The 19,197-nt window shown below is 46.2% G+C and overlaps 1 protein-coding gene across 4 annotated transcripts in view; it reads right to left on the bottom strand.

Moving 5' to 3' along the window:
• The window catches only part of LOC141273802 (uncharacterized), a 53,885-nt gene that overhangs the window by 13,199 nt on the left and 21,489 nt on the right, over positions 1 to 19,197 (bottom strand). For all 4 annotated transcript variants that reach the window (XM_073686168.1, XM_073686170.1, XM_073686171.1 and 1 more), the window contains 5 exons: positions 16,247 to 16,355; positions 15,992 to 16,153; positions 9,379 to 9,502; positions 8,600 to 8,697; positions 7,466 to 7,574 (listed from right to left, as the gene is read on the bottom strand). In XM_073686168.1, the coding sequence (XP_073542269.1) occupies positions 7,466 to 7,574; positions 8,600 to 8,697; positions 9,379 to 9,502; positions 15,992 to 16,153; positions 16,247 to 16,324 (571 nt within the window). In that variant the 5' untranslated portion in view covers positions 16,325 to 16,355. The remainder of the gene's footprint in view (positions 1 to 7,465; positions 7,575 to 8,599; positions 8,698 to 9,378; positions 9,503 to 15,991; positions 16,154 to 16,246; positions 16,356 to 19,197) is intronic.

The raw sequence follows: 19,197 nt of genomic DNA, 5'->3' as shown, positions 1-19,197 counted from the left end.
GGCAGCACTTCCCAGTGTTCAACCACGCGCAACCTACCCTTTGTTACGCTCACGTCTGGACTGACTGGCGTGAGCGTGGTTAGTGATCCCACTGGACCATGAACTGAGGAGTGCCTGGAGGGACGCAACTAAGTATCAGCTCGGTCTGACCAAGGTCGCACGGCGGCTCAGTCAACTCCGTGAACCAGGGAGGAACCGAGCAGAGGGACCAGGTGCTACTCCAGGTCAGACCCCGGTCACAGCTGTTGACCCACACCGGGGAATGCAGGAACGGGCAGGCACAGCTGGTGTGCAGACAGGCGGGTACTGGCAGGCACGGCTGGTATGCAGACAGGCGGATACTGGCAGGAACGGCTGGTATGCAGACAGGCGGGTACTGGCAGCTATTAACGCAGGCTGGATAGGGACCAGTACAGACTGGGATACAGGAACAGAGCCTCGGGTGCGGTGGACTAGCAGAGCAGAACCGCAGGCGCGGAGGACAAGCGGGGCAGAGCGGAACCGCGGGTGCGGTGAGCAAGCAGAGCAGAGCAAAACCGCAGGTGCGGTGAGCAAGCAGAGCAGAGCGAAACTGCAGGTCCTTTGAGCAAGCAGAGCAGAGCGAAACTGCAGGTCCTTTGAGCAAGCAGAGCAGAGCGAAACTGCAGGTCCTTTGAGCAAGCAGAGCAGAGCGAAACCGCAGGTGTGGTGAGCAAGCAGAGCAGAGCGGAACAGAGCAGAAGGTGCAGGCAGACAAGACGGCTCTGTTCACATGGAACAGACTGGAAAATACAGGAAGATAGTTAGAACACAGGAGGTATATACGGAAGCAGGGAAATGGGACAAGCAGAACCAGATACACACAAGGTACTTACAATGAAGTAGCGAGTGGACACAAAACTCACAAACAGAAGTACAGAGACAACGAGTTGGAGTTAGGTGCAGGTTCAGACACTGCAGGAAAAGGGAAGGTGCGGACATAGAGACAGACAGGTAACGGGCTAGGACACAGTTCAGACAGGAACTGAACCAGGAACAAGATACAGGAACGAGCCTGGGAACTCAGCCCCCAGGGTAGCGGAGGCAGACTAGAAGTCACAGATACAGGTAACAGGCCTGGGTATACAGCCCCCAGGGTGGCGGAAACAGACAAGATATAGGACAGGACCTGGCAACTCAGCTGCAAGGAACACACTGAAGGAAACTGTTGCTCAGGCACCTCCTACTGGGTGGAGGGGGTGTAAGTATCCAGTGACTCACAGCAATAGGCTGAGGAGACATTAGGAGTGCGCACACAGTAACTATAAGAATCAGGCAGTAACCGCGCCGCCGCCCTAAGCAATCAGACAAGAAACACAGCAGGTACTGGAGCAAAGTGTGCAGCCTGGCCTGACAGGTAAGATGGCGGTCTTGCATGGTGGGAGGTGGTAAGCCACGCCAGCACGCCGCCAGGGATGTTACACCCTTGTTGGGATAAACAGTCGGCATTACCGTGGTCATGGCCCTTCTTGTGGCGAATGGGGAAGTGGTACTGCTGGAGCATAAGGCTCCAGCGTAGCAACCTCCCATTTGTTCCAGATACAGTGTGGAACCAGCTGAGGGGGTTGTGGTCCGTTTCTACGGTGAATTGGCATCTGTACAGGTATGGCTGCAGAAACTGCAGGGCCCACACAATTGCCAGACATTCCTTCTCCATCTTGGAGTAGGCCACCTCCTCAGCAGGAGCTTCCAGCTCAGGTACAAAACAGGGTGTTCATGGCCCATAGTGTAAACCTGGCTGAGCACAGCACTGAGGTCAAAGTTGCTGGCATCGGTTTGCACTACAAACGGCGGTGTAAAGTCGGCTGCCTGTAGTACCGGGAAGCTAGAAAGGGCGGTGTTCAGCACCCGGAAGGCTGTCTCACAGTAGTTTGTCCAATCGACTGCGGAGGGCATCCACCTTCCCGGACTCAGGCTTTAGAGTTCCCCGCGTACCAGGTGTCCCAGGTAGTGGACCTCACCCATACCCAGATGGCACTTTTCCAGCTTAATGGTCAACCAGCACAATGGATCCACTCGACCACCTGGGCCAGATGCACCAGGTAATCCTCCCAGGTGGGACTGAAGATGGCAATGTCATCCAGGTACACGGCTGCGTACCCTTCGAGTCCCTTGAGCAGCGTGTTGACCGTCAGCTGAAAAACGGCAAGTGCATTCTTCATCACAGTGGACTTGCACAGTCCAAATGGGGTGATAAAGGTAGAGCGTTCTCGTGCCTCTGGGGTCAGGGAAATCTGCCAATATCCACGTCAGATCCATGATGGTCAGGCACTTGGCCCTGGCCAAATGATCGACCAGGTCATCGATGCGCAGCATTGGGTATGCATTGGTGACCGTGATAGTGTTAAGCCCCCTCTAGTCCACACAGAACCGGGTTGTCCGGTCCTTCTTTGGGACGAGGAGTACAGGTGAGGCCCAAGAATTGCTGGATGGTTGGATGACCCCCCAGCTTCAGAATCTCAATCTCCTGGAATATGTGCTGCTGAACTTCCAGGGAGACCCGATATGCTGAACGCCGGACTGGGGGATAATCCCAGGTGTCCACGTGATGAACGGTCGCCTCTGTCCTTCCGGGCTTGTTGCTGAACAAATCTCGGAAGAAGTGTAGGGTTGCACACAGCTGGGACTGTTGATCCAACAACAGCTGGTTGCAAACCTCCACGTCCTCGATGGCCCCACCCGCCCTAGCCTGGGCGAGCATGTCTGGGAGGGTCTCTGCCTCTCCCTCCTCTGACAGGTTGCATACGGGGAAGGCGCAGGCCTCCCGCTCATGATGTTCCTTCATCATGTTTACGTGGAAGGCCTTCCGCTTTTCCCGGGTGTGATCCAGGGTGACCAGGTACGTCACGGTGGTGAGCTGCTGGTGCACGAGGTACGGCCCTTCCCAGGCCACCTGAAACTTGTCCTGAGGTACAGGGACCAGTACCCACACTTTTTGACCCACCTGTTAGGTCCTCTCACAAGCATTCTGGTCGTACCATCGCTTCTGGTCGGCCTGGGCTCGTGTCATATTATCGTGCACCAGCTGCGCCAAGGCCTGCAACTTGTCACGGAAGCGCATGACATATTCGATGACCGACACTCCAGGGGTGGCTAAGTCCCCTTCCCAGACCTCTTTCACAAGAGCAAGGTATCCCCGCGCACGTCGGCTGTACAGGAGCTCAAAGGGGAAGAACCCTGTTGAAGATTGTGGAACCTCCCGGTAGACAAATAGCAGGTGTGGAAGGTATCGCTCCCAGTCACGTCCGTGGGAGTCGACCAACATGTTAAGCATCTGCTTCAGAGTGCCAGTGAGCCGTTCGCACAAGCCGTTGGTCTGTGGGTGGTACGGGCTGGTCACCAGATGTTGCACCTGTATTTGCTTACAGAGGGACTCCATCAGCTGTGACATGAACTGGGTCCCCCGGTCGGTGAGCATTTCCTGGGGAAACCCCACTTGGGAAAAAATCTCCCGAATGGATGACAAGGTTACCGCTACGGGGTACCGTGTGGCATAATCTACTACCGTCAGTATGAACCATTTCCCTTGGAGTGGCCATTGGGCCAACCAAATCCTCAGCCACTCTCCTGAAAGGCTTTTCAATGATGGGCAAAGTTACCAGTGGGGCTTTGGGGCACCGCCCCTCCTTCCCCACCCTCTGACAGGTGTTGCACGAACGGCAGTAGGCAGTCGCCCTGGCTCCCATCCTCGGCTAGTAGAAATGCTGGGCTTGCTTGGCCTTGGTCGTAGTGATCCCTAGATGTCTGGTCATCGGAATCTCATGCGCCATCCGCAACAACTCCGCCCTGAACAGATAGAGTACCACTAACTGTCGGTCCCTGGGCCACACCTCCGGTGAAGTTCACTGGACCGTTACCCGGTACAGCCACCCTTGGTCCCAGACCACTAGCTCGAGATTCAAGTACGAGGAAGGCTTTGCCACCTGCTCCTTAAGAGCTTTTAGGCTCACATGGCCAGAATAGACTGCCACGTCTTCTGTCAGTTCCCCGGGAACTGTATCCTGGCTCCGTCTAACCTGGCTGCCACTTGGCCGGAAGGGGAAAAGCTTATTGGACCCCTGAGGCCCAGTGCCACCACTGCGTGTGACAGCGGTAACGGCTATTGCGACCGAGGGTAGCACCCACTTTCCTCTGCTGCTGACCAAGTCGCCGGTCCAGACGGACTAACCTGGCCCTCTGACATCCTAGTTGTGGAAGAACCCTGCAATGTGGCCTTACCTGGGAGCCCTACCTCTCCTGGGACTGCCCCGTCCTCAATTGCATGCTCCCCCTTCGCAGCTATCTGCCCCCTATCAGTCCCCTCTGTGACAATCTCACAGGACAAACTGTTCCAGCATGCCTGCTGGCCACACTCAAAGGCCTTATCACAGCTGGCTTGATTGATCTCCTGCCCCCTGAGAGGAGAGGGACACAGTACATCACCCACCCCCACATCCCCATTAGTAGGAATGTTAATTACATGGACATCAACAGGGGTGGACAGTACATTGTCTGGAGGGTCAGGCCTTGGGGGTTTAGTGGCCAAATAGTGGGACACTAGCCACCCCAAGTCTCTCCCAAGCAAAACACTTGCTCCTACCTCCCGCACTCCCCTCCCGGCGCCCCAGTCAAAATACACCTTGGCGACAGGCAGCACCGGCTTTACGCCTCCAATCCCAGAGACGGCGAGAGTTTTCCTAGGTACCAAATCCTGTGAGACACCAGCTCAGGCCACACAAGAGTCATCTCAGCGTCGGTGTCTCGCAGTCCCATGGCCCTGGCCTGGCCTATGGTGACGGTCTGAAAGTTGTCAAGCGACCTCCCACTCACACACAAAACAGTGGATGGTTTCTGGGACAGGAACGGGCCCTTCTGGCGCTGGGGACACATGGCTTTGAAGTGTCCTGGTTTTCTGCAGCGATGACACAGTTGGGGTTCCCCTACCAGCGTGGAGAGGAAAGCATGGGTAGGTGCCCCCTTGGTCTTGGGGGCAGGGACAGCAGGAACCGAGTTAGACTTACTCCCTCTCCAGCCGGCAAGTTCTGGTGTCATCGGACCCAGCCAGGCCCCTGCTATGTGTGGAGACTAAACACAGTGGCCCTAGGGGTTTCCAAATGGCTGTGCCGTATATCTCCCTATCCCTATGTGCTAGACTGGGTCGAGACCCAGGCGGACATTCCCCAGGTTCTTGGGATTTCAAAAATCTATTCGAGGGTGGACTAGGATGTATAGTATTTCAATAGCTCAATATGGAATTCCTATCAGGCAACAGGCCCTTTGTTCGGTGTTGTGCCAGCTTGAGGTGTGATATTTGTCACTCACAGTCTCTTGACCCCCCCTCCTGCAGCTGCTTGGGGTCCTGTTACAACTCCACACTGAAGGGACTTTATAATCCTCTGCCAAATAGAATACAATGATTGACATGGAATTATATCTCCAATACTATTCACAAGGAACATGTTGCAAAAAGGAGTACACCCCCAATAAAAGTCTTAGGAGGAAAACTACAATTTATAATTAAGTATAATTATTCATTAAAAAGGTGTCCAGCAGACAGTTTACGATAAAAGTGTATTACTTAAAGCAAACCTGTCAGTACGATTTTGCTAAGTAAACTACAGGCAGTGTGATGTCAGGGTTGCTGCACTGATTAATATGATACCTGAGGGGACGAAATTCATCTTGTGGTTCTTATTTAATCAGTGTTTGCTGTTTTGCGTTGATGATATGCCCGTGCTCTGGGGCGAGACAGTAGGCAAGATCTTTCCTTGGTGCGCTAGGCCAGATCAGCAAGAAAAGCCCCGCCCAGAGGCCCGTCCCGAAGAACAAGTATGTTCCTCATCATAGAGACAGATAGGGGCAGGCCTGTGGGCAGGTCTTTTCTTGCTGATCTGGCCTAGAGCACCAGGATAAGACTCTGCCTACAGCCCCGCCCCGGAGCACGGGCATATCATTAACTCAAAACTGCAAACACTGATTACACATGAACCACAAGATGGATTTCTTCACCTTAGGTATCATATTAATCAGTGCAGCAGCCTCAACATGACAAATTCCTGTAGTTTACTTAGCAAAATCCTGCTGACAGGTTCGCTTTAACAAAGAAAACCCCTTCCCATTTCATGCTGTCAGCAATGGTACGACATGGAAGAGAAATGTCACAAATCATGTGAAATGTATTTCTTTACCCAAGAAAGGTGAAGGCTAGAAGAAGATCAGCAAAGCTTAAACCATCAGTCAGAATACTGTAGCAAAAGTGATAGCAAAATGTAACAAAGATGGAACTGCAATCATCTCACAGAGACGTCCAGGCCGACCATGGAAGTTAATACCTAAACAGAAGCGTCTTCTAAGGGTTGAAGAAAACTTACATGAAAGTTCACTGCAGTTAGCTAAAGAAGTAAAAAGCCAAACTGGGGTGGGTGATTCCCATGACATAATAAGGAATACACTGCAGAGGAAGGGCATGCATAGGCGTCGTCCATGAAAGAGGCCTCTCCTAAAGCCCATGCACAAAAAAAGCTTGACTTAAATTTGCCAGGGACCTTGCTGAAAAATATGAAGCCTACTGGGACTCTATACTCTGAAGTGATGAGACCAAGATAAATGTTTTTCAATCTGATGACTTCAAAACAGTATGGTGTTGCAAAGGAACAAAGTACAAAGAAAAATGAATGGTGCCCACAGTGAAACATAGTGGTGACATTGTCCTGATGTGAGGTGCATGGGTGTCCCTGATATCAGAGATCTGCAAAGCAAAGATGGTGTCATGAATTCACAGATGTACTGGCCTATATTGAAAGAGAAGATGCTACCATCACTCCATGCCCTTGTAGATATACACTTTTCCAACATGATAATGATACAAAACAAACATCTAATGCCACTGTTGCATTTCTGAAGAACAACAGGGTGAAAGTGACTCAGTAGCCAAGAGTGTCTCCAGATCTGAACCGAAATGAACACCTATAAGGAATTCTGAAGAGGTAAGTTGAACATCACTCTCCATTCAGCATCCAGGCTCTAAAAGCGTATTCTTCCATTCTTGAAGAATGGAAAAAGATAGATGTTGCAATATGTTGCCAACTTTTGCATTCTATGCCTAGAAAACTTAGTGCTGTCTTTAAAAATTTTGGAGGCCATATCAAATACTAGATGTAGTAGTATTTAATGTGTGGTGTACTCATTTTTGACTAAAACTGAAGATTTTGTGATTCAAGTTATAATATAAACCTTACTTTCATGATACGTGTTAAAAATGTTCTATGAAACTCAGTCTTGTGTTGGGTGAGATATTGATTAAAATATTATTTGTCAAAGGGGGTGTACTTATTTATGCTAAGCACTATATATATGCATATATTATTTTTGAACATATGAAATATATTTCAATATTCGATGTATTTCTTGAATGAGTCACTTTACGGCACATGTGACTTATTCTAAATAGTTAGTACTAATCATTTACCTGTGTTGACATCTGTAGACATATCCCCCTCTTCACACAGCTGGGTCACACCCACATGAGTCTCTTCTTCGGTTATATCTTCATCTTTAATATCACTTAGATATGTAAACTAATTTACCACATTAAAAAGACAAATAATGTACAATTAAGAAAGGATTTTGAGAAGTTTGAAAAGAAAGCAAAAATTTGTGATGGCCAACTCTCAAGGTAACAAGAATATTTTATGGCAGCACAATTATATGCACACTAGACAGTAAAATAATGAACATCCTCTACTAATGATCATTTACTTAAATGGGTTTTCCATTTGTTATCACCCAGATAAGAAATCTCATACTTATCTCTCAGACCGGTGCCGCTCTTCCAATGTTGGCACTGTTTCTCCTGGTGGTCACTGCTGGGATAAAAAGTGCAGACATCGGAGGAACGATGCTGATCGGGGAGGTAAGTATCTTCTTTGTGTTCTGCAGGCTGGTGCTATTATTGTCCACTACTTGGACAGTTCCTCCTCAATCTGTATGTTTCCCACTTTTAAAACAACAACACCTATGCTCACATCTGGTAACAGCGCTGTTCCAATAGTGTCGGCACTGTCTCTCCCGGTGATCGTGTAACAGTGTGACATCATGTGAATCCTGCGGCCAATCAGTGGCCACATCACGCTCCCCACCTTCAGGCATATCACATATATCCAGAACAAATGAGAGAAAGCAGAAGCTTTCATTGGAACAGGGTCGGCACCAGAGGTCATTATAAGTGTTAATATTTTTAAAGGGAGAAACGTACGGATTGAGAAGGAGTTGTCTGAGTAGTGGACAACCCCTTTAAGAAGTGGTTTCCAGTAGTGGACAACCCTTTTAAATATTTTCAGAAGAATAAAAATTAGCATACAGTTCAAATAAATAAGTATGGTATTTGTATTTCAACAGGATATGCCTCAAATGTCTGATAGATGCAGGTTCCATCCCTGGCTTAATAACAGATGTCCTCTCATTTAATCTTTGCCCGGATGCGGTGGCCAGCAGTTGCATGATCAGATGGGACTTTGCAAAGACATATTTCTGAGATGGTACTATCTATTAATTAGCTGAATATTAAACATTATCATGTACAGTATTTTCTAATTTGACCAACCTCACAATCCTGTGGGATTTCCTGACTTTCCATTGGGCAACCCTTGGAATATAGAGGACTGGGACATCTCTCCACTACTTCTTCCTCATTGGATTCATCTGTAGAAGACACATAGTGATTGGATACAATGGCCCACATTTAATGCTTTGGAGGGTGAAAATAAAAATAAATTGTGCAATCTTGTGTACTATAAATGTGTTGCTTTTGTCTATCTACTCAATAAAAGAAAATAGATGAACATATTAACAATGTGCTAGACACCAATCCTGGATAGCCTTGAAAGGGTTGCCCGACTAACATCACTTTTGATTTACACTAATGGTTTTTGGTGGTTAAGTGGAAGGGCATAGTTAGCAGTGTTACGTTGCAGCACTGGGGTTCTGAATTCAAATCCCACCGAGGACAACATCTGCAAGGAGTTTGTATATTCTCCCTGTGTTTGGGTGGGTTTCCTCCCATACTCCAAAGACATACTGATAGGGAATGTAGATTGTGATCCCCAATAGGGACAGTGAGTGATAACAATGTCTGTAGAGTGAAGTGGAATATGCAGGCGCTATATAAGCAATGCATAATAACAATAATGGATGAACAGAGATGTAATTCACGTGCTAAACCACTGCTCCATTCAAATGGGGGACAGAAGTTCACCACTCTGGCAATCAGTGTTCTGACTCCTGAGAGCCTCACTGACAGCCATACTGTGGGACTTCTGTGAAAAAGTGACAACCTGATGTTACTGGAATAACCCTATAAGGAAAATGAAGATCTCCTCTTACCTGAAATGATGAGAGTCTGGTGATTCTCCATCATAACATCTTCATACTGATCCCTGTGTCCTTCTAAATACTCCCACTCCTCCATGGAGAAACAGACTGTGACATCCTCACATCTTAAAGGAACCTGATACAAACAAAGATAAAAACTCAGTGGTAAAAAAGGGTCACCCATGGAAAACTCACACCATCATTGCTTCCATAGTGTGCTTAACGCGTATCTAGCTGAGTTCCTACAGCCCTAGTGGTTTCATTTTTTTTTCAGTTGATATAGCTATGTGAGGGCCTTTTTTGCTAACAAGTTGCACCATATTGAGAACCTTACTGAGATCCATAACTTTTTTATTTTTGGGCCACCGGAGCTGCATGAGGGCTTGCTTTTTTTATGGAATGAGCTGATAATTTGAATTCCTACTTTTTGGTTCATATGATTTTTTGATAGCTATTTATTCTTTAGGAGATGGATACACATATGAAAGCATTTCTGGCATTTTTTTATGGTGCTCACCATATTGGTTTAATACCATGATAGCGTTGTAGGGGAGGTCAGTATGCATGTGTTTTTTATTATGGTTTTATTTCTTTACATAACAAAAATACAGGTAAGGGGGAAAGGGCAATGTTATAGTGTACACACATTGTATATGTAAAATATACACATTTACATATATATATATATAATACATATGTGTTATATGTATATCTATATCAGTGTGATCAGTGTCCAGCCTATACATCTTAACAGCTAATTTGCATATTAAGAAAAATGCAGATTTCTTTGGAATAAGACATCAGATCACAGATATCAAGGTATAATTTTTATCATATTCAGATTCCTATGACCTAAGTGCCCATATAAACGGCTAAGTAAGAAGGTGTTATCCTACTAGGGTCGGACTTGGGCACCGGGACACCGGAGAATTCTCCGGTGGGCCTGGGTCCTCAACGGGCCCCCCGAGCAGGACGCACAGGGGCCCCTGGTTAACATGGCCGCCAGTGCTCCGCACTGCAGGGGCCCGGAGGGTCAGGAGGGCCCTTGCAGTGCGGCTAATGAGGGCAATCTGGCCTGCTTCTCTAAGCCCAAGGCTCTGGGGGGCCCATGGCCAGATTGCCCTCATCCTGTGCGGCGGGCAGGGAGCAATCCCTCCAGCTCCGATGCCGACAGGAGGAAAATGGCAGCGGAGTGGAGGGATCAGTCCTCTGCTTCCTGCCCGGCGCTTGTTCCCTGACACAGGCTTGCGCTGCTTGATGACATAATCATGTAGCGCGAGCCTGTGTCAGGGCAGGAAGCAAAGGACGGTGATGCGGGGGAGCGCGCTGAGAGGTAAGTATTTTTTGGTTTGTTTGTTTTTTGAGGGAGAGCAATGGTGAGGGGAGATATGGCATGGCAATGGGGAGGTGGGGGGAGATATGACATGGTGGGGGCTATATTGCATGGCAATAGGGGAGATATGCATGGCATGGTCATGGAGGAGGTAGGGGGAGATATGACATGGCATTAGTGATAGAGGAGGTGGGGAGAGATATGGCAATGATGACGGAGCAGGTGGGGGGAGATATGGCAATGATGACGGAGCAGGTGGGGGGAGATATGGCAATGATGACGGAGCAGGTGGGGAGATATATGGCAATGATGACGGAGCAGGTGGGGGGGGAGATATGGCAATGATGACGGAGCAGGTGGGGGGGGAGATATGGCAATCATGACGGAGCAGGTGGGGGGAGATATGGCAATGATGACTGAGCAGGTGGGGGGAGATATGGCAATGATGACGGAGCAGGTGGGGAGAGATATGGCAATGATGGAGCAGGTGGGGAGAGATATGGCAATGATTACGGAGCAGGTGGGGGGAGATATGGCAATGATGACGAAGCAGGCGGGGGGAGATATGGCAATGGTGGGGGTAGTGGGGGGGAGATATGACATTGATGATGGAGGTGGTGGGGGGAGATATGGCAATGATGGAGGAGATATGACAATGATGGAGGAGGTGGGGGAGATATGACAATGACGGAGAAGGTTGGGGGAGATATGACAATGTTGGAGAAGGTAGGGGAGAGCAATGATCTAGAAGGTGGGGGTAGAGCAATGATGGAGGAGGTGGGGGAGTGTAATGATGGGGATGGGAGGGAGCAATTATGGAGGTGGGGGAGAGAAATGATGGGGAATTATTTGGATGCTATATGCTGTTAATATCTGGTCTGGTCATTGTGTGGTGGTATTTCTCACTTGTATGTGGTATTATTCGGTCACTATGGGGTGGTAATATCTGGTCTGGTCAAGGTGTGGTGGTATTTCTCCCTTGTATGTAGTATTATTCGGTCACTATGGGGTGGTAATATGTGGTCTGGTGAAGGTGTGGTGGTATTTCTCCCTTGTATATAGTATTATTCGGTCACTATGTGGTGGTAATATGTGGTCTGGTCATGTGTGGTGGTATTTCTCCCTAGTATGTAGTATTATTCGGTCACTATGGGGTGGTAATATGTGGTCTGGTCATGGTGTGGTGGTATTTCTCACTTGTATGTAGTATTATTCGGTCACTATGTCGTGGTAATATGTAGTCCAGTCATGGTATGACAGTATTTCTCCCTTGTATGTGGTACTATTTGTGTTGGTACAGTGGATTGTGTTGTGTATGGCGTTCATTTGTTCTCTCTGATATTAATTAGGAGAAGATTCTTTATTTCCATTAGTGATTAAATACTTGGAATAAGATGTACTTACAGGGGTTCTCCGGGGAAAACAAGTAATCACCTCTCCACAGGGTAAGTGCTACATTATTGATCAGTGGGGGTCTGACTGCTGGGAGCTGCACCGATTGGTAGAATGTGGAGCTTTTATTCCCATTACACTGGAGCTCATGTGCAACTTGACCACTGATCCATTCATTCCCTCAGTAGCTGTTCTTGTTTTTTTTCTGGAAACCCCAAAGAGAATGACTGGAGCTGTGGTCAGACATCCCAGCTGCCGCTGCATTTTAAAATGGGGATAAGTGTCCTGTCAGGGATAAAACTTCCCCATTCTTCCGATCAGTGCGGTTTCCAATGTTCGGATCCAAACGATCAATAAGTTATCACCTATCCTGTGGAGCCCATGGATTGGTGATAACTTGTTTTAACCAAAGAACCCCTTTACTGCAAACTACCGTAATTGTACATCCCAGTTATAGTATGTGCACAGCAGATGTGCAGGAGCCGCCTGTGATTTACAACAGACGCTCCACTATAACGGAGATATCGGCTATCAGGTATTTGCATATTGCTGTAGGGTGGGCCCCGAGGATCAATTCCACCTGTGGGCCCCAGACATCCCAGTCCGATACTGTATCCTACTGACAGATTCCTTTTCATTTTCTTACAACAGTAAGCATATTTAGCTAAAATGTTTCATTTTAACAAAAGCTAGTAAGAAAAGAGTATCCTTTAATTTTTTTTTTTTACAGTACTGCAATACCCCTTGGCAGGGCTCAGAAAGTAAGGAGCGCCATTTGACTTTTAGAGCGCAGATTTTGGTGGAATAGTTTGTGGACGCCATGTTGCATTTGCAGAGCCCTTAAGGTGCTAGAAAAACAACAACAACAACCCCAAATTCTTCATTTAAAAAAGTAATTAAAAAAGTAACTCTCAGGTGCCTGAGGTCTAGTAAGCATTTAGACCCCACAAGAGTTTCCCACAAATTACAGAGCAGTAGATGTAACTACATGTCATTTTGGAGTCCAACATGTTATGCCCAACATGTGGCTGCTGATAACTGCAGCAATCCAGCTTGTGCATTGGTTCGGGCAAGCACTGGCCCCCCATGATGCGGTCATGGAGTGGCAATGGGTTGCTATGAATACTATGAGTATTTACTGAAGGTACCCATGTCTGTCATGTTAATTCTCCTGTGACGTCCAATTTTACTAAACAGCAATACTGCTGTTTTGTTGTATGTAGTACAAGCGATTAAAGAATTTCAGGTTAAAATACCCTATGTGGCTAAAAGAAAAGTGGAAAATAATAAAAAAAAAAAAATTGGAAAATAAAAATATTAGTTTTATTTGGATCTTGGTACTGTAATTTTAAACTTTGGGTCATCTCCAGGCAATGTGTATTCTCATTATTTAGAGCATGGACAAATATCGGCACCTTAGATATGTCATGTTAGGGGGGGGAATCAAGAAAATTATTATGTGGGGTCTTGGGTGAAAAAACTGTTAGTGCGGGCCATTACATCACTGTGCCATAACGTTATAATTTTATCAATGTACAGTATATGGCTCTATGAGGGCATATCAATAAAATTTTCCAGATTCTATCTGGGTGAGTACTAGCAAATCCAATAGATTTTTTAGATTTTGCCTTTATAGTTTTCCCTGTACGGTATACCTGACTTGGTCAGTATTGTTATGAAACAAAAACAGCCTTTTTTTCTTACTGCTATACTCTAAAAAACATAATATCGTATTTTTTCCATAAAGGGGTTTATGTTTTTGCAGGTTGAACTTAAGTTTTCAACCGTACCATTATGGGATATGCAAGACTTTGATTTTTTTTTTTAACCATCTAAATGCCGCAGTCATTATGCCAGGATCGATGCTGACACCGACTGACACTGGCTGATGCTACAAGAATTCAGCTGTCAGATAAGCCATACTCCGGTGGTGATCATGCTGGGCACAGCTAAGACGCCCGCCCGATTACCAGGAAAAGGGGGTTACACTATTTTTTTTATCTCAACATCATTCCCCACACTAAAACTTATGTGGTTCATTTGAGCCTAAAAATATTCCAATTATCTGAATACATAAAACAGCCGATAAATGAAGAATGAAGTGTCAGAAAATCCCTTTAAATATTATTTTTGTGCATGTACAGTAATTGTTTCTTACAATAAGATGCCAGGACTTTCGTACAGATCACATGTTGTTTCTGAAGGGATCTTCCAGTATTATTATATTGATAACATATTCTTATAACAATATAAAATCAGTGGGACCCAACACCCAGTGGCTGCTGTCGGCCCCTATTTTTCGCACCGCCTATGACATGAACGCTGTTGCATAGACCAGAGTATGAGCTTCCCCTAAGTGTAGTCCTGTGTCTTAAAACAGCATCTGCAGTTCATAAAGCATACTCTATTAACCATAGCCAGAGACATGTGTAATCTGGCCACAGTCCCCTTTACTATGACTGGGAAAGGCAAATTGGAGCACGTAGTCACTGCAGACCGTTCTGCTTACAGTCAAGATGGTAAACTGAAGCCAAGTTATTCTTCCATTAATAAACAGAAGGGGTACAGTATGCAGGAAGCACATACTAAAATTTCTAACAGTCATATGGACTACAGCTTTTAGACAGGGATCTCAATGCATAAAGCTTAAGGCTGCGTGCACACGATGTGTTTTTCATGCGTTTATGCTGCAGAATTTCCTCAGCGGAAACGCATCAAAAACGCATGGTAATCCGCACCCCATGGTCCCCAATGGCATTCCGCAATGTCAATGCACATGCTGTGGATTTTTCCCCAGCGTTTCTGCAGCGCTCATAAATCCGCAGCATGTTCATTAATTTTGCGGAAGCGCAGCGGAAGCGCCGCCATTGACTTGCATTGAGACGCATAGAATCCGTGTCAGTACATTTGTACAAGCGGATAATATGCGTTTCAATGTGCAGATGGTACCCAGTTCTGGAGGAGAGGAGACTCTCATCCAGACCTGGGTACCATTGTACCTGTGAAAAAAAGAATAAAATAAAAAATAAAGTTTATATTCACCTGTCCGGCGGCCCCAGTAGCGCTTCACCTTCCAGGACCTGAGATGACATCGCGGTCATGTGACCGGAGGCTGTCTCGCGAGATGCCGGCAAGCCAGGAAGGAACCCGGAAGGAGCGCGACAGCACACGCGGCGGCATCGGGGGTGAGTATAGCTTTTATTTCTTTATTTTTACGGTTCACACTGTATAAATCCACGCTGTTTGCATGGATTTATATAGTGTGACCTAGTTGTCAAGCATTTTCCAAGTGATGCTATCGCCTGGAAAGTGCTTGTGAGTCCACATGCAGGAACACATGCGTTAACGCATGTGAATCCGCATGTATTCCGCATGTATACTGCAGGAAAAACGCATGCACAATCTGCATGCGTTTTTTCTGCCAGGGAGATGCAGAAATGCTGCTTCATTTCTGCATCATGGGCACATAGCCTAATTGGCTATTATACATGCTTGGTTATTCATTATGAGTGATGAGGATAGCCAACGCATGGCTATGCTATCAATGCTATAGACAATGAAAGGAGAGGCAGGGCTCATGTGTGACCAATAGCTCCATTCAACTTCTCCAAGCCGCAGTCATGCGGCCATGGGAAAATCGTGGGAGAAGGGGGCATATACAACCATTAAACATTAGAAATATCTTTAACCATGACTAAGAACCATTTAATAATATTGGTTCAAAACTCGTAGAATCATAAGGCTATTTTTTCTACTTGGATGGATTTAGTCATACGACATAAAGAATTCAGATTTCTTGATCTTTGAAGAAGAGCGCAGGACATTGCTTTTCTCCTAACTGTTAGCCTTACACCTTAACAGATTACTGTTTAAACCCCCAGTATTCCCAGCAGCGCTCACCTCTCCAGTCAGCAACTCCGTGATCCTGCTGGTGAGGTCTAGGATTTTTTGATAATTGCTTCTCTCATAAATAAGTGAGTGAGGTGTAGACATCATAATAGGATCCTGGGTCCTGCTCAATCCTTCCCCCTCATCAGTTATCTTCTTCCCAGTTACATAATCCTGTACATGGAGGGAGACATGGCTTACACTTTACACATTCCCATCACCTCTCCGGTCATGTCCGTGCTTTATACAATTTCCAGAACCCCTCACCTCTCCGGTCAGCAGGTAGATTATCTCTAGGGTGAGGCTTAATATTTTCTCAGTTTTCTCTTTGCTGTCCTTGTTCATCCTCAATAGGTCAGGCAAAAAACACTTTCAACTAGAGCAAAATATTAAAAACGAGAAGAGCACAAGTCATAAAGCTCAATATAAGACCATGCAATTTCTGCAACTAAGTGCAATCTAAATGTGGAAACGTGTATAATGATTAAATCACATAGTATGGATCTAGATACCACAGTAAATCTATAATAATAAACATCACCTTTCTTCATATCCACAAACGTACAGTTTGGTCACTTTGTATTTTTAGTATGTATTGGTACACACTCGCACTACACAGAAAACACCTACAGTGGGGAAAAAAAGTATTTAGTCAGCCACCAATTGTGCAAGTTCTCCCACTTAAAAAGATGCGAGAGAGTCGTTAGCGAGTGGAAAAAGTCCAGGCCCAGATGGATATACAGTCAAATTCTATAAAACATTCCTTCCGCTCCTTTCACCTCTCCTGCTGGGAGGATTTAATCACGCATCCTGCACAAACGCCTTCCCTCCCCAAACTACAGAGGCACATATCACTGTTCTCCCAAAAAAAGGGTGGGGACCCACACTTATGTTCTAGCTATAGACCAATCTCTCTGCTGAACATGGATCTGAAGATTTACGCGAAAATATTGGCGAATAGGCTGCAACCTTTCTTAACCGCACACATACACTTGGATCAGGTGGGATTCCTCCCTGGGCGGGAAGCTCGGGACAACACTTTAAAGACAATTGACATTATTCATCATGCCCAATCAAGAGGTATCCCTCTACTGATACTCTCTTTGGATGCTGAGAAAGCATTCGATAGAGTCTCCTGGCACGCCATATATTACTCTCTTAAAAAGCTTGGGGTAGGGGACCCTTTTATAGCCAAAATCATGACCCTGTATCGCAATCCGTCAGCTAGACTGAAGATAAATGGAACATTATCATCACCTTTCATAATAACCAATGGGACAAGGCAGGGATGTCCTCTGTCCCCTCTCTTATACATCCTAGTGACGGAGCACCTGCTCTCATCAATCCGCGATAACCCCAATATTAGGGGGATTGAGGTGGGAGGCACCGAGTACAAGTGCTCTGCATTTGCTGATGATGTCCTGCTATATATCACTCAATCACATATATCCATCACTGCTGTTATGGCTGAAATAGATCACTTTGTTACATGGTCAAATTTTAAAATCAATGCAGCGAAGTCTGAGGCCCTCGATGTCTCCCTCCCCAAATCCATATAGGATTCCATCCAGTCCAACTTTCCCTTTGCCTGGCCCTCGCAGGGTATCAAATACTTATGAATTCGTATTCATAGAGACCACTCCCGTCTATTTTATCTTAATTTTGGGCCCTTTATTAAACAACTCCATAGAGATCTTACTTCTTGGACGGTGAAGGATTTTTCCTGGTTCGGCAGAATAAATATACTAAAAATGAACGTCCTACCTAAACTCTTATACCTCTTCCAAACCATTCCCGTGGTAATTCCCTCAAATTTTTGGAAAAGACTACGCAGTAGCTTTTGCATATTTATCTGGGCAAGTAGGCGTCCACGCATTCGGGGGGACATTCTGATCATACACAAACAAAAGGGGGGCCTTAGCCTTCCGGATTGTAGAAGGTATTACATGGCAGCAGTACACGCTAGAATTCTGGACTTCTTCCATCATTCGGAGGGGAAATTGTGGGTCAAAATAGCTCAATCCATTTGTCCTAAAGCTCTTACCACTCTCCCATGGTGCGCCCATTTAACTGTCCCGTCTCTTGACCTTATGTCATATAGTACTTATGCCACTACTCTGGCTTTGAGATCCCATAAAAAAAGCTTATCCTTAATCGACCCCCAGGGCCCCTTGCTCCCGATTTTAGATAATCCGGATTTCCCACCAGGACTATCTGCAAATAGATTTCTCGGTTCAAACAAATCCCATCCGATATTCTTTTCTCATGTCATCTCCAATACTTCGCTGCTCCCCCTCAATGTCTTGTTACAGGGAAGAGCCACTTCCCCGAAGGCTAATTTTGAATATAGTCAATTACAACACTTCTATTCAACTGTGAAGAAGCGCACACATCTTCATAGAGATCTCACAAACTTTGAAAAATTGTGCCTATCATTGTCACCCCCCACACACTCCATCTCCTTACTGTATAATCTCTTCGTTGCCCAGGTAACTGACAATAGGCCAGAATTCTGCGGTGCATGGGAAAGGGAACTGGGGAAGTCCTTCTCTGACTCACAATGGGATAAATGTTTCTTCCTAACACATAAAACCTCAATAGGGTCCAAAGCTCAGGAAAACTCCTTCAAAATTACCTCTAGATGGTACCGGGTACCAGCAGTCCTTCATAGATGGTATCCAGTGGTCTCAGATAGATGTTGGAGATGTGGGGAGGGGGAAGGGACAATGTCACACATATGGTGGGGGTGCCCTATAATAAATGCATTTTGGGCAAAGGTGGTTCCCATGATTGAGAAAATAACTGGTTTGACTATCCCTAATACGCCAGAAGCCCTCCTTTTATCAATGTTACCAATAAGTAAACGTAGTTATAAAAGGTCATCAATAGGCTACCTAATACAGGCGGCTAAGAATGTCATTCCACGACACTGGAAAAGCAGAGACCCACCCACTGTGGAGGAATGGTTTGCGGAGATCTCCCTCCTTAATAGGATGGAGCATCTGATCGCCATCTCACCGGCTGATGTTGATAGATACTGTGTGATTTGGAGGGATTGGATGGATTTCCAAAACTCTGACGCCTACCATCTAGCCCCCAACTAAAGTTATCCGGGATGTCGTCACAACAATGATCATAATCACACTCTATTGATTGGTGGTCTGCCGTGGTCCGCTCCCTCTCTCTCTATCTTTCATATGGAAAAATACATGCTTGAT

The sequence above is a fragment of the Phyllobates terribilis genome, unplaced genomic scaffold (genome assembly GCF_046119375.1).
Source record: "Phyllobates terribilis strain yellow unplaced genomic scaffold, ASM4611937v1 Scaffold_5__5_contigs__length_657084704, whole genome shotgun sequence".
NCBI lineage: Eukaryota > Metazoa > Chordata > Amphibia > Anura > Dendrobatidae > Phyllobates > Phyllobates terribilis.
Note: the sequence above shows the minus strand (reverse complement) of the source record. Positions and strands in the feature narration are given on the sequence as shown.